The 14,476-nt window shown below is 37.4% G+C and overlaps 1 protein-coding gene across 4 annotated transcripts in view; it reads right to left on the reverse strand.

Moving 5' to 3' along the window:
- Window positions 1-9,973, reverse strand: part of glsb (glutaminase b) — a 51,736-nt gene extending 41,763 nt beyond the window's left edge. For all 4 annotated transcript variants that reach the window (XM_067444346.1, XM_067444345.1, XM_067444348.1 and 1 more), the window contains exon 1: window positions 9,531-9,973. In XM_067444346.1, coding sequence (XP_067300447.1) covers window positions 9,531-9,817 — 287 coding nt within the window. In that variant the 5' untranslated portion in view covers window positions 9,818-9,973. The remainder of the gene's footprint in view (window positions 1-9,530) is intronic.
- Between the last annotated feature and the right edge of the window lie 4,503 nt (window positions 9,974-14,476).

A 14,476-nucleotide genomic window follows, 5' to 3' on the forward strand; every position in this document is an offset into this window, starting at 1 on the left:
CGTGGAGAGAGTTGACCTGTGTCATGCTGCAGGAGCCATGCATAATGTTACACACAGAGAGAGCACCAAAACATAGTGACTGGTGTCTTCTGTAATTCATATTAAAAACTCATTGTTTAACAATTATATATGTGCTAGAATGTCACTGATATTGACTTGTACATTCATTGCTGTGTTCTATAACCTAGTGAGCTGCATTGTTGTCTACGGCCCACATGTTGTCTTCTTTGAGGTTTTGCAGAAAAACTAAATATTACAATGTACGTTTTTTCCAAAATTGTGCAGCCCTAATTTAATTCTTTATAAAGCACTGATGCCATTTATGGGAAATCCCCTCAAAGTAGAAATGATACTAAGGCATACTCAATGCCAATTGATGCCAATTTAATCAAACTGATTTTTTTGCACAAATATACGATCTGAAGAAAGACAGCAAAAAGTCCTTCTGGGATTCCCAAGAGATGAACTGACATTCCACAGATCAATAAGAGACTGTGTGCTGACCTTCAGAAGGTCCATGATTAAAATAGTGATGTGCAGTAGTACGGAAAAAAAACATTACATCTCAATAGTATATACTGTACCACAATGTAATTTATATATTTAATAAACATGTGGCAGTGCATATTTCTGCATAATCCAATTAACTAAATAAATACTAATTACTGGAACTTCATCCTCTAATGATGATTATTACTTTTATTTGATTGTTGTCTCTTCTTATTTGGAAATTAATGGAGGCAAATGAAAAGATCATATTACATTCAAATCCATTATAAATTCAAACCCCGCTGGTCAATTTAATATTTTTGTTGTAGCTTTTAAAGAAAACTTATTTGGTTTAGTAAACAATGTTTTATTGTTTGATTAATATTCAGTTTAACTGATAACCAATCTATAATAAAAGGTATAATAAATAAGAAACATGTCAAGAACATCTGGTGTAGATTTGAAATGCATTATGTATTATGTATTTTTATGCACTCATACATTTTCAACTTAGGAGCATGTGTAAGCGTCAAGCCCTGCATTTAAAGTAGAGTCATGCTGGAGTCTATACTGGAGCAATTCTACTGCAAATATTCCTCTCACACTTTCTTCATAACCTGTTAGTCTTGTTGTCAAGGCAACAGCAGTAGCTCTGGGAATTTGTGACAGCAGTTGTCTGGTGTCTGTGATCAGCTTCAGGTCCAAACCAGCAGCCTGTGGCCTCACTTTCACCCATAACATCAGCAGCAGACTCCTGAAACTTCCATTCACCCCTCGTCACATTTTTTAAACACTATGAATACACAGAATATCCCCATGATAACACAACAATCAATATCTAATTTCCAAAGGAACGCAGAATTGATTGCTTGATGTGTCAGTTCCCAGCTTCTCGCTGTAAGTATCAAGCCAATTAAAGTCTCAGTGAACCGGAAGTTGCAACTGATTTTATTTTAGTGCTGTGATGCATTTCCAAGTGAAACAGAATATTGAATAGAGGGCAGGGTTTTACTTCAGCACTCCTCCTCTCCATCTCTCGCTCACAGCAGACTAACGGTTTGAGGGGAATGGTTCAGGATATTCAAACCCGTCCAAGACCGGAAATTACTTTTCAGATTTGTATTAAATCTCATCTCATGAGGACTTTAATAATCACTAAACACAGCAAGACCATGCGTAGAAACTAGAGATGCACCAGCGTATCGGCTGTCGACATTTATCTGCCGATTTTTTATCAATTTATAACCCTCGGCATATCAGCTATAGCATGAAAAAGACCGATATACCACTGAGCTATATAATAATAATAATTTGTTACATTTATATAAAGCCCTTTACATAGAAGGAGGAATCTCCTCCACCACCACCAATGTGCAGCATCCACTTGGATGATGCGACGGCAGCCATATTGCGCCAGAACGCCCACCACACACCAGCTGATTGGTGGAGAGGAGACTGAGTGATGAAGCCAATCAGGATATGGGGATTATTAGGAGGCCATGATGGACGGGTCAATGGGCAAATTTGACCAGGATGCTGGGGTTACACCCCTACTCTTTTTCGAAGGACATCCTGGGATTTTTAACAACCACAGAGAGTCGGGATCTCGGTTTAACGTCTCATCCGAAAGACGGTGCTCTTTGACAGTACAGTGTATATATAATGTCTGTTGCATAATTCAAGAGTATAATGAAATATTCCCGCTGCGTTTTAAAGGGGGGGTGAAATGCTGTTTCATGCATACTGAGCTTTTTACACTGTTAAAGACTTGGATTCCCATCCTAAACATAGACAAAGTTTCAAAAACTAATGTTGGACGTTTGATAGATTATTTCTGTGTCAAAAATACTCCTTCCGGTTTCTCACAAGTTTCAGAGAGTTTTTTTCGAGTATGGGTGCACGCCCATAAACACTGGTCTCAAGGTGCAGATCCAGTCGTCCGTTAACACTTATGTCGTTATAGTCCGCACCGCGCTCCACTTTATTCCTATGGGTGATATCAAGCGACTTCAACACTTCAGCACAGCATTCCGGGAAGACAGCGCTGCATTTGAACCGATTTGAACGCAGAAATGACGGGAAGCTTCACAACATCGCTTCAGTCGTGACGCAAAGTGGATCTCCACAGTCAGTGCTGTCACAGGACTTCACCAAATCATACCAAAGAAGTGTGTTTTTGACGGAGCGGTCCCAGCGATAAAGGTTCGGTCCTGCTTTGGAAGCAGCCGGTGAGTAAAACTGCTTCAAATGTCTCTGCTGTTGGCTACCGTCGCATGAGTAAACATCAGTAAACGACACGATCGCGTGCTTCGTCATTCAAATGCGCTAACGTACTCCATTGTTGTTCTATTTATAACGTTACACTCGTCTGACGTGCAAAACCGTACTGCTAAGGTTTAGTCGCATACAATAGTCCATAAACCGAATCATGTCCTCATAAACTGCGAGTAAACACACACAAATGTTGACAGGCCACAGAGACGGACGTCCTGCTGTTGCTGTTTCTCCTGTTCAATTTATTTCAGCCTCCGAATCTGATTCTGGATCATATCTGTATTAGCGGAGATCGATAGCCATGGGTTTCTCCACGCTTGAGGACGTCACCGCTTTGGGTGTGCTCGTCATTCTTTAGCTCCGCCCACACGATACGCCTCCAGGCGCTCGTTTTTTTTCCGGAAAGATTTGGTACAGCCTATATTTATTTTATAAATATAATAAAACTAAAGACTTTCCGGAGATATGAAGGGTGCAATACTACTCTATAGGTACTCAAGATTGACTGAAACTGAGTGTTCTCTCCCCCCCTAATGTTAATCAAACATCAATAGAAAATAATAATTGCTCACTAGAATACTAATTTCATTTCTAATTTCTGTGATGCGGAAAACACAGTCGGAAACCAGTCATAAAAACAGAATTTACTACATAACACGGAATGTCACGGAATTTGTCAACGTTTTGATGATTAAATAAAACGTAGGCCAGAACACTTAAATCCAGTCACGATATATACTAGTGTCTGTGAATAATAAGGCGCAAACATACAAATCAATATTGATCCTGCATGTTTCTGTGAGTTTTTCAGCCTCTGCTGCCTCAATATTTGACGACATGAATGCATGAACCTCACTTCATGAGCATTTTAGCATTTCATTTAACAAAATATATCATCAAATCATAAAACAGACACAGAAACTCGACCCAGACAGCAACATGGTGTCGGCCAGCTGTCTGGGGAAGGTCTTCATGGGCAACCCGTCAAAATAAAACAAAGTAATTGTAAGATTAATATACTAATATTGTACAGTAGTAATTTAGATATGGTTCAATGTAATATTATATGCATTTAATATAGTGAAGAATGCGCAGTGTTATTTAACATTTGTTTACTTTATTTCTGCACCTGGTAAATCTACCTTTTTTTTTTACTTTGCTGATTTAAAACATGATCAAAACAATCTATTTTACAGAATTATTTTCAAATAACAAATATTGGTATGAATGGATGCAATTATGCTCTCTAGATATCAGTATTGGCCTCATATCCGTCAACCAGTTACACCACTTTTAATCGTGTGATAATCTAATGTAATGCAACACGTTGCCCAAACCATTAGAAATTCTAACAAATATCAGAAATCCACCATTCATTTTACACATTGTCTAGAAAATGGCAGTCACTTGCTCCTCCGCGGGACAGAATGGCATTCATGAAAGGACGATCAAGCTCTCAATTAAAGTCTCTCTGCAGGGACAGCACGAGCCTCCTGCGTCATCTTATAAATAATCCATATGGACAGACGAGCGGTGAGTCACGCACACTGTGTGAACCACAGGCAAACACAATAGCATGAGGAAAAGATTGATTATACTGCCAGGGATATGTCCATCTATGAATATGGATACAATTTTGATTTTAAGAGAAAAATGCTCCACTGAAAACTATAGGCTCACTGCCAGTTTGTGGAAGTTCATTATTGACATTCCACAGCTGCCATATCTATGGTGTCATAATGTAGCAGCTGATAAGAGCCGCTGCCACTCCCCTCTCAACTTCCACAAAGTAAACATTAGTAGGGTTCATCATGATTGATACCAGTAACTCAAAACTTTTACATGTATTCATCAAAAAATAAATAAAAAAATCAGATGAATTGACTGAATCATTCAGTGGTCCTTTCTGCAAGTCAAATTAAGTAAACATGTGGCAACAAGTCTTTTTGGCATGAATGAGTTACTTAAAAACAGACTACGCTCTATCCGAAATTGCACACTTCCCTACATGATAATGACAACATGGCGAATATAGCATGTCCAGATTAGGGATGGGACGATACACTTAAACTCACGATACGATGCACCTCGATATGCCAGGGTTACGATACGATACGTCACGATACGATATCAAATTTTATTTTTATTTTTTTCAAATCTGTGATTTTTTTACCACCAAAGTAATGTACTTAAACGAAAGGTAGGATTTTTCTCTTTTTTTGCATTTTGGTTCTATGTTGTTTAAAAAAAAAGAAGAATTTTTAGAAGTCCGCGACCACATCTTAAACAGGGGTGCCAATAATTGTGGAGGGCACTGTAGGGATGTCAATCGATTAAAATATTGAATCGCGATTAACTGCATGATTGTCATGAGTTAACTCGATTTTAAATCGCACCTTTTTAGCAATTGTAAATGTATCCTAAATGAAGTTTAAATTAGGTTTTTAATGCTCTAATCAACATAGGTATGGACAAATATGCATGCTTTATGGAAATGTACATTTATTATTAGTGAACCCATACTTATTCAATAATAATCAATACAGTATGAAGACTAGACATATCAAAGGTCATAGATATGTTTATCTAAGAAATTGTTCATGTCTCTTAAGCCTAAACTTAAAAATAATGAGTAAGTAACTGTTAGTGATTTCTCTCATTTTAAGAATATAAAGAGAGTTTTTACACTGGCAGTTTAATTCAGAACAGGGCAAAGTTCGTATAAAAAATTGTTAATGTGTACCAGTGAGCGAACCAGAACCACACCATACCTGGAGGAGGTCCATATTACACGAGTAGGAATATAGTGCGGCCCCTTTAAGAGACCCGCATATCCTGTTGAACTAACTGCCGGTATTTTGCGCGTGCGCGCCGAACTGGGCCGCGATTCACGTGGACAGTGTGAAGAACACGGACTCGGGAGCGCGCTTGTTCAGGAACGTAACCTGTGCATTCGTTTTAGCCGATTGTAATGTATTTAGTTCAATAAAACACGTGTACTGTAAGCGGGGTGATGGTGTTAATGATTTACCTCAGACATGAGCGAGAGTGAGCTGCAGTGCATCGCGCTCAGACTGCAGAGAATGCTCAGTGAAAAAACGCACTTTTCTTTCTGGAGTCTAATAAAAGTTAAACAGAAAATATGGTAGTTTATGTAGGCAATAACTGCATTTTTGGTTAAGAATATTAATGCTAATGTCAACCCTTTTCTTTCCCTATTAATGTTTGCTGCTGCACCCCACCCTCATTCTACACAAATCATGCAGCAGTGCCATCTATCTTTATTTCGCGATACATTTTTTTCGACCTCGATGCGTTTCGTCACGTTTTGTATCGCGATATTTTGTCAAACGATATTTCGTCCCATCCCTAGTCCAGATTACATTCATACTACACATTATTGTGTTAAATAACTTAATTTTAAGTGTGTATGCATGGAGTTGGAACACATTCGTTACTGTTAAGCCCATTTTATTTTCTTGACTAAAGGCCCAATCACACCAAGAACCATCTCTTAAAGTCAATCTTCATTATGATGAAACAAACATCAATCCTTAATTTCCAAAACAATCTTTTACTGTTGGCGAGAGAACAAAACTTTATGAAACATAGTTTGTATAGAACCTTTCAATCCAATTATCACAATCTTTCACAAACGAGATGCCTCGATTGGTTTATTTATTTAATAACTTTGGTTCATGAACGAGTTGTTCCAATTAAATTTTTTGGCCCCACTTTATATTAGGTGGCCTTACATCAAAAAATAAGTACAATGTACTTACTGTGTTCAAATTGTATTGCAAAGCACTTAGAGTAGAGTAAGGTAGAGCAGTGGTTCCCAACCGCATTCCTGGAGCCCCCCTAACACTACACATTTTGCATATCTCCTTTGACTGACACACCCATTTCAGGTCTTTGAGTCACTACTAATGAGCTGATGACCTGAATCAGGTGTGTTTGATTGAGGAGACATGCAAAATGTGCAGTGTTAGGGGGGCTCCAGGAATGTGGTTGGGAACCACTGAGGTAGAGTAGGGACAGGTGTGGGGGTGTGGGTCAGTTTAAGGGTAAAGTTAGATGTAAGGCAAGTGCCAACTGTGTAAATACAAATGTAACTACAGAAATAATTTACAGATGTAATTACTTTCAGGTATTTTTAAAAATCTAAGTACAATGTAAAAACATGCATGTACACAATATGTGCATTGTATCAAATGATTAATTACAATGTTAGTAAAGAGTAGTTAAGGCCCCCTAATATAAAGTTGGTCCAATTTTTTTTAACAAACAAAATGCCCCAATACTACGGAGACCCTAAGTTTCTCGAAAAAACGCAAATGTTCTGCGACCAAACGCAAAGATTCTCGAAGGAGCGAAGGGTAACGCAAAATATTTGTGAGAGAACGCAAAAACACTCATCTCAACATCTCTTTTTTTGTCCGTCTCTTTAGGGACTTCCATACAGTTCAACAAAATTATTTTTCGGTTATTTCACTTCGAAACATATGTCGTTTTATAGTGTGCGTTGCAGCTTACTCTGTGGTAACTGTTACTACTTTAATAAAAATGATAATTGCTGTACATTTTACTGGTTTAATTTATGGATTTTATGATTTTGATACAGTAGGCTACGTCTTCATCTCGTCAGTGCAACTTTACTTAAAAAAAAATGTAACTGATTTTAATAGTTAAAAATATAATACCTTTTTTAAGTTAGGTCACTCAAAGGCAACTTTGTTGCTATAAGAAGGCCGATTCATTCATAAATTATAGCGATTTCGAATTTTAAAGGGAATTCAGCGCTGTGAAGATGAATCTGTATTTATCTGTATTAATGTAGTAGAAATGTGAAATTATTTTTCGAATTTGGTGCTTTCTAGACTGAGAAAAGACAGAAAATGTATTTTTGTCTCACAGGGATGAAAGACAAAAATTCCCAGAAAGCTTAAGGAGTAAGATTACACTTATCGTGAATGAGCTGAGGTAAGAGCTCTCATGTAGCCTAGAAATCTAGAAGCACCCTAGCGGCAGCAAATCTAATGGCGGGCTTTGACAGCGACTCTGGAAGACTTGGGAGTTAAGCTTTTCTCTGAGAAAAGAAGAAAGAACTGCACTGAAGTCATTCTTAAGAAGGGAAGATGTGTTCTGTGTTTTGCCGACCGGATACGGCGAAAGTTTAATCTGTCAACTAGCTCTGCTTCACCGTCGTTGCGCTGGTTGGTTGTGCAGAGGGAGTTTGAAAGACAACCGTCTATCCCGCCCCTCAGATTGAGCCCTGTCAATGGTGAGTTTCCAGACCAAACATCTTGATGTGGGTCTGGCTTGTCAGGCTAGCTGTCATGATGAGAGCTGAGGTAAATACGTCCGTGCTCCCAACAGTAGTTCTCAGCGTGTGCTCAGTCTGGCGCGTTTTCAGTTCATGCCTTTGGAAGCTTAAGTTTTAATAGGAATTAATTTGAGAAGTTAAAACACTCACTTTGCTCCGCCGGCTGCAGCGTTTACATGAATGCCTGCAGCTGTGAGCTGAGCTGTGAGTGCGAGCCCACTCCCCATGTGCGAGTTGAAAAAAATGCAGAAATTGCTCCCTCTGCTGGCTGTAGGCTTTATAGCCTGGATGCCAGCCGAACTCAGCCCCGCCCACAACATTTGAGGACGGGCAGTTCGGTCTGGACTCGATCCATAGAGGAGTGATTATGCCTGAACAGAAACTGCTCGGACCAATGAAATCATCTGGGCGGGCTTTAGACTGATGAACAGATGCTAAACAGTAATGTAACCATGGACGTCATCAAAGGCGTTTGGATTAAAATTGTCCAAATCCTAAACGGAGAGCTTGTTTGTATGCATTCACCTTCACTATTTATCTCTGAAATGATGATCATGTTGGTAAGTAACTGTGTATCCTTAAATTCTTTTCTTTTTTTACAACACCGGCAAATATAGTTTATTTCAGCATGCGTGCAGACAGAGTTGCCAAGTTTTACAACAAAACCCACCAACTACTAGGGGGTTCTCCAGGAAAAAATGGCGTTTGGGGGGTAAAATGTGTGTTATTTTGGCATGGTTGCCTGCTAAAATTATGCTGACAGAAAGGTGGTGCCCCCCTCAGCACTTGCGGCACTGGTCTTTAGCCTCTGGCCAAATTTTTTACCAATGACACAAATTGACGATATTTGCGTCACCGGAGTAATATTTCCAGAAATAAAATGCATAAATCTCTTGTCTTAAATATACTCCAGTTTCTACTGATAGAAAGCCTTATGCTAATCACTGAAGTAACCCTTTAATATTTCAAATTAAAAATCGGGGCGTATTTGTTCAGTGCGTTCAACCAATGAAATGCTTCTCCACAGTCCACACTCGATTATAATTGGCTATTGCTATATATTTGGACTTTGATGACTTAGTCACGTGCTTGAAAAATCAGACACACTTATATGGAAAATATGAGTCAGTGGCAGTGGATGGAAGTGAACGAAACCGACGTAAAAGAAAAAGATTCGTCCTTCACACAGTAATAGTGAGTGTCGCATACCAGAAATATACACTGTATACTAAACGAAATCAAACTGATAACAACACTTTATTCTAATAATTGGCAAGTCTACACATGTTCTCCACCCACTTGCTGTAAAAGTGTACACACAGCGCCACGTTGTCAACCTTTCGGTAATATTTTGGCGCGTGTGCTGAACACATGCTATATACTTCTGATAATTGAATTTCTAATGCGTCATGATGACTAAATGACAATATACATTTCGTACTTATCTGCCGCCGCTTCCTGAACGGTCTCATCTTTCTTCACTGGCTCCGTGGGTTCAATCGCACCATCGATCTTTGTACACAGATATCTTCTCCCAGCCAAAGGCTGAATGAAAGGTCTCCCATTACAGACAATCTTTAATTTAGATATTCTGTCATCCCGATAAGCAGCGCTGAAGCAGTACGCGTTTGGTAAAGTCTTTTTGTGCCTTATAATGTCAGAGAACGAACGCTTAGGGCTGGTTTGAATCAACTCCTTCAGCACAATTGAAGCCCTAAACTGTAACATCTCAGTCTTGTCGAGCTAAATCAGTTTAATGTCCTTATTTTGAATAATAGCCTACTAAAGACAACTTGTAGACAGTTCTAGAATCAACAGCACAGTCAATTTCCACACTTTGCGCACCTACTGAGACAGGAGCTTTTTAGTGACGAACACCGAGCATTTACGTGCACGCCCAGCTGACGTGCTATTGGGTAACGTGCTAATATATGCACGAATTCTCTCACATCATTGGCTTAAAAAAACATGTTTCATTTTTGATTGAAATGCATCACATCCTGCAATGACTCACTGTATGAACCGCGTTGTACGTTTTGTCTTTGGCTTTGCAATGCCGCTTATTTAAAAAAGAAAGTGCGTGGATGCTTATCATTGTTGTCATGCAAGTGTTTGTACATTTACTAACACACAGTATCCACCCTGGTCACCACATGTTTGAACTGCTGCCTTGGAGGACGCTTCTCCCCACAGCCCACTTCCCTCATGATGACATGAATTAACTATTAAATGCAAGGCAAATAGCCTACTAAACATATTTTTTCCTTCCCTGTCACTTTTGATAGCTTAGCTTTTTCTTATTATTTTTATTTCAGTATTAATTTTAGTTTACTTCAACTTCAATTTATTTTAGCTAATTGTCAATGCAACATTTTTAACTTTCATTTAATTTTTTTCCCATCTAACAACACTGTGCACACAAACTCTGCCTATATTTACTTGATATTTTATATTATTTTATATGAATTATACATTGATCAGACATAATATTTTGACCTATTGTGTTGGTTTCCATTTTGCTGCCAAAACAGCCCTGGCCACTGAAGGTGTTTATTAGTTTCCAGTCCATCCACGTAATGTAAAAGAAAATGTGATTTATCAGACCAGGCCACCTTCTTCCATTGCTCCGTGGTCCAGTTCTGATGATCACGTGCCAACTTGCTGGCGCTTTCGGTGGTGGACAGGGGTCAGCATGGGCACACTGACTGGTCTGCAGCTATACAGCCCCGAACGCTGTGATGAAACTGATGTACTGTGTATTCTGACATCTTTCTATTAGAACCAGCATTAACTTCTTGAGCCATTTGAGCTACAGTAGCATTGTGCATCAATGAGCCTTAGCCACCCATGACTCTGCCACTTTTGATTGATACTGAGCACTGCCGGGAACACCCCACAAGAGCTGCAATTTTGGAGACGCGGTCTTCTAGCCATCACAATTTAGCTCTTGTCAAATTCGCTTGCCCATTTTTCCTGCTTCTAACACATCCATTTAAAAGGCAAAATCTTGCCATGCAGTGATGAGATAATCAGTGTTATTCACTTCACCTGTCATAATGTTATGCCTGATTGGTGTATGTTTATATTAGGCTAGGGAGATGAGGGTTGTTGTCACATTTTTTATTCCAGTGACTATTTCTCAGGGTTGGTAAAATTACTGTCTATCTAATGCAGTACTGTTCAGAAAAAGATTAGTATAGTTGATATGTAGTCTCTAACTTGTGATTTTTCCTATGAAAAAAAAAAATATTCCATCATCTGAGCAGTCATGCATGCAACTATTGGCATTTAAGAAGACCAAGTGCAATTAGGTATAAAATCTATGATAATTTTGAAATATTTAAATAGTCTTTAATGATGCATTTATAAATTATCACCAGTAGATTTTAATCTGATGTCAGGAAATGTTCAAATAAGATGGAACTGAGCGAGAAACTTGCTAACCCCAAAACTGGATTTTGGCATGTTTTATAGAAAGTTGTTAATCTGTATCAGCTGTAAAATAAAGAGCTCAGGTCTGAATGGATCTCAAGTGAAAGCCATTGCGCAATCATGCTTCCATATTTAAAATACAAAGAGAGAAAACAATTGGTTTCAGGTCTTCTGATCAATTCAGGTGTGGTTGCGGGTTATCTGCAAACCATGTAATGACAGTTCAAGGACCTTTTAAGCGTAAACATAAGGAAGGAGTCTGTAGTTAGAAATAGCTTGCTATTTTTACCTGAAGTTGTATTCTTGTGCACCAATACTAATATTTTGCAATAAACCTTAAATATTATGTAGGCATATTCTATACCTAGTCATCTGTAGACTACTACTTAATGAAACACGTTCCACATAAGATTTTTTTTCTCTCTTGGGAATGGGAAAACTCTGTAACCTCTGTAAGTGGACAGTTACGGTTGAGCTCTGCTACAGTCCAGCATGTTGCAGATTTAAATCTGTTTGTATCAAAACAACCATATACCATATTTATATTAATCTATTGAGTAGGCCTATCCAAAAAAGAAAAGAAAAACATTTTGTTTAGTATCACAACAATTTATATTTTCTGTCTGAGAATTATTTTTAGGCTGCATGCCATTAGCCCTTGAGGAAAAAAGTATGAGTCATTCAGGCCTACCCATTCTAGAAACTTCTAAACTTGAAAAGGGCCTAAACTAAAGGAAAATAAAGAGTTTCACGCCTCCTACTGTCACAGTGAGGTAATTACACGAGGTCACGATTTTACTCCTGGCTTCAAAAAAAAAAAAAAATCATTAGATCAAACGTAGCCTATAGTCTGATGCTGCCATCTTCTGGAGAATGTGTATATTGTAGTGAGAAATAACTTAAGCGTATTTACCATTTAGCCCAGAATAAACTTAAAAAATGGGTTTAAACTTGAAAAGGGGTTCAGAAATTACACCAAAATCACGATTATTTTAGTTTGACTGTCATATTTGTTTATATTTATTGTTCATTATGTTTATGTTTTCATCTAGTAATAAACAGCAATGTATCTAATTGATCTGTCTCTAACGTCCCCTAGATTTTGTGTGAAAATATTTGATAGAAATACGTAGATGTTTTGAATCATATCGTTAATACTTGTTCAAAATAATCCCTTTATTAAAGGTGTGCCATTTGCTGGTTATTTTGTATATAGTTAAATAAAATAGTTGTGCATAATTGTTTGAATTGTGATTTTTTTTCAATAAATATTGTCATAAAAATATGTTAATATAAAAATAATATATTTAAAAAATATGTAAACAAAATCATTTTAAAAAGTAAGGATTCTGAATGCATTAAATATGATCCCATAATAATTTAATATAGACTATATTTACAGTAGTAACAATAAATAATTTTATTATATTCCAATCATATTTTTAAGTATTATAAATATGGTGATTATCACTTATTATCTGAATCGAACATGTCCACAAACGGAAAAGTTATAGCATGCAGTTTATCCCAAACAGCAGTGTGTGTGTACGGAGGCCTTGGACCGCAAAGTAAAAAATAATAATAATCTGTAAAACAAAATAATAAAAAAGATAATAAAAAAAGTCGAAATATTTCGAGAATAATATTTCGAGAATAAAGTCTTTTTAGAGAAAAATATTTCGAGAATAAAATCACAATGTTTAGAGATTAAAGTCGAAATGTTTAGAGATAAAAGTCGAAATATTTTTTAGAATAATGTCGAAATATTTTGAGAATAATGTCGAAATATTTCGAGAATAATACGGCGAAATATTTCGAGAATAAAGTCAAAATATTTCGAGATTAAAGACTAATGTTTCGAGATTAACTCAAATATATCGAGAAGAAAATTGACATTTTCAAGATTAAAGTAAAAATATTTCGAGAATAAAGTCGCTGTCTTTTACTTCTTTTACTTCTTTTTCGAAATCAGTCCAAAATGCAGGCAGTCTCACTAAAAACTTTATTTCCCACATGCACTAGGGGGCACTATAAAGTGCCCTAAAGGTTCACTGTAAGGTTTTCTTTGAAGAAAACATTTCAGCTGTTTTGCTTTGAATTGTTTTTGAGTTTTGAGCAGGCTCCAGTTGTAAAAGGCTATCTGTAGGAGACTACATGTATGGACATCATGTTAAGGAACGGTTTTTCAGGCTTTTACAGATTCATTAGTGTGCACGCATTTCAGAAATGTTGATTTTATATTCAAGGGCAAAATGTTTTTTTTTCTATTATCGTTCACAATGACTTGAATTACGCCTTATCGGGCGATGCGCCGCGGCCGGTCTGACAGTCATCTGCGCGGAGAGACATCGTTCCGGGCTGACTGTGGGCGGGCAGTAGGGTGGTTATCATCACTGAGGTTAGACGCACAAAGACTGCGTACGCACAACAAAGGGTGGAAGCACAACAGTGAGTGTGTGTGAGTCATTCTGCAGTTTCAAAATGTGTTGATATGATGTAAATGCAAATGAATAGAGGTGAAGACACATAGACCCACATGCTGCCCTCACTGTCATCTGTCTGTACGCATGTCAGGCAGATAGGCCTACTTAAAAGAAGATAATGAAGTTCGCTCATTTTAATTATAGTCAACATAGTAAAATAACCTTTTATACATTTGATTTAGTCATTCATACTTCATTTTACTTTAAATATTACGTATTTCAAATTTTCAGTTCAGGTTTTTTATTTTGGAGCAAATATTTTTCGTCTACACTAACTTATCTATTCAAGTTTGGACACACTTAAAAGGGATAGTTCACTCAAAAATGAAAATGTTATGTTTATCTGCTTATGTTAAGGCCATCCAAGACATAGGTGACTTTCTTAAAGTAGAACACAAATACATTTTAACTTCAACCGTTGCAGTCTGTCAGTCATAGGCTATAATGCATGTGAATGGTAACATGCATCTAT

The sequence above is a fragment of the Pseudorasbora parva genome, chromosome 5 (genome assembly GCF_024679245.1).
Source record: "Pseudorasbora parva isolate DD20220531a chromosome 5, ASM2467924v1, whole genome shotgun sequence".
Lineage (NCBI taxonomy): Eukaryota > Metazoa > Chordata > Actinopteri > Cypriniformes > Gobionidae > Pseudorasbora > Pseudorasbora parva.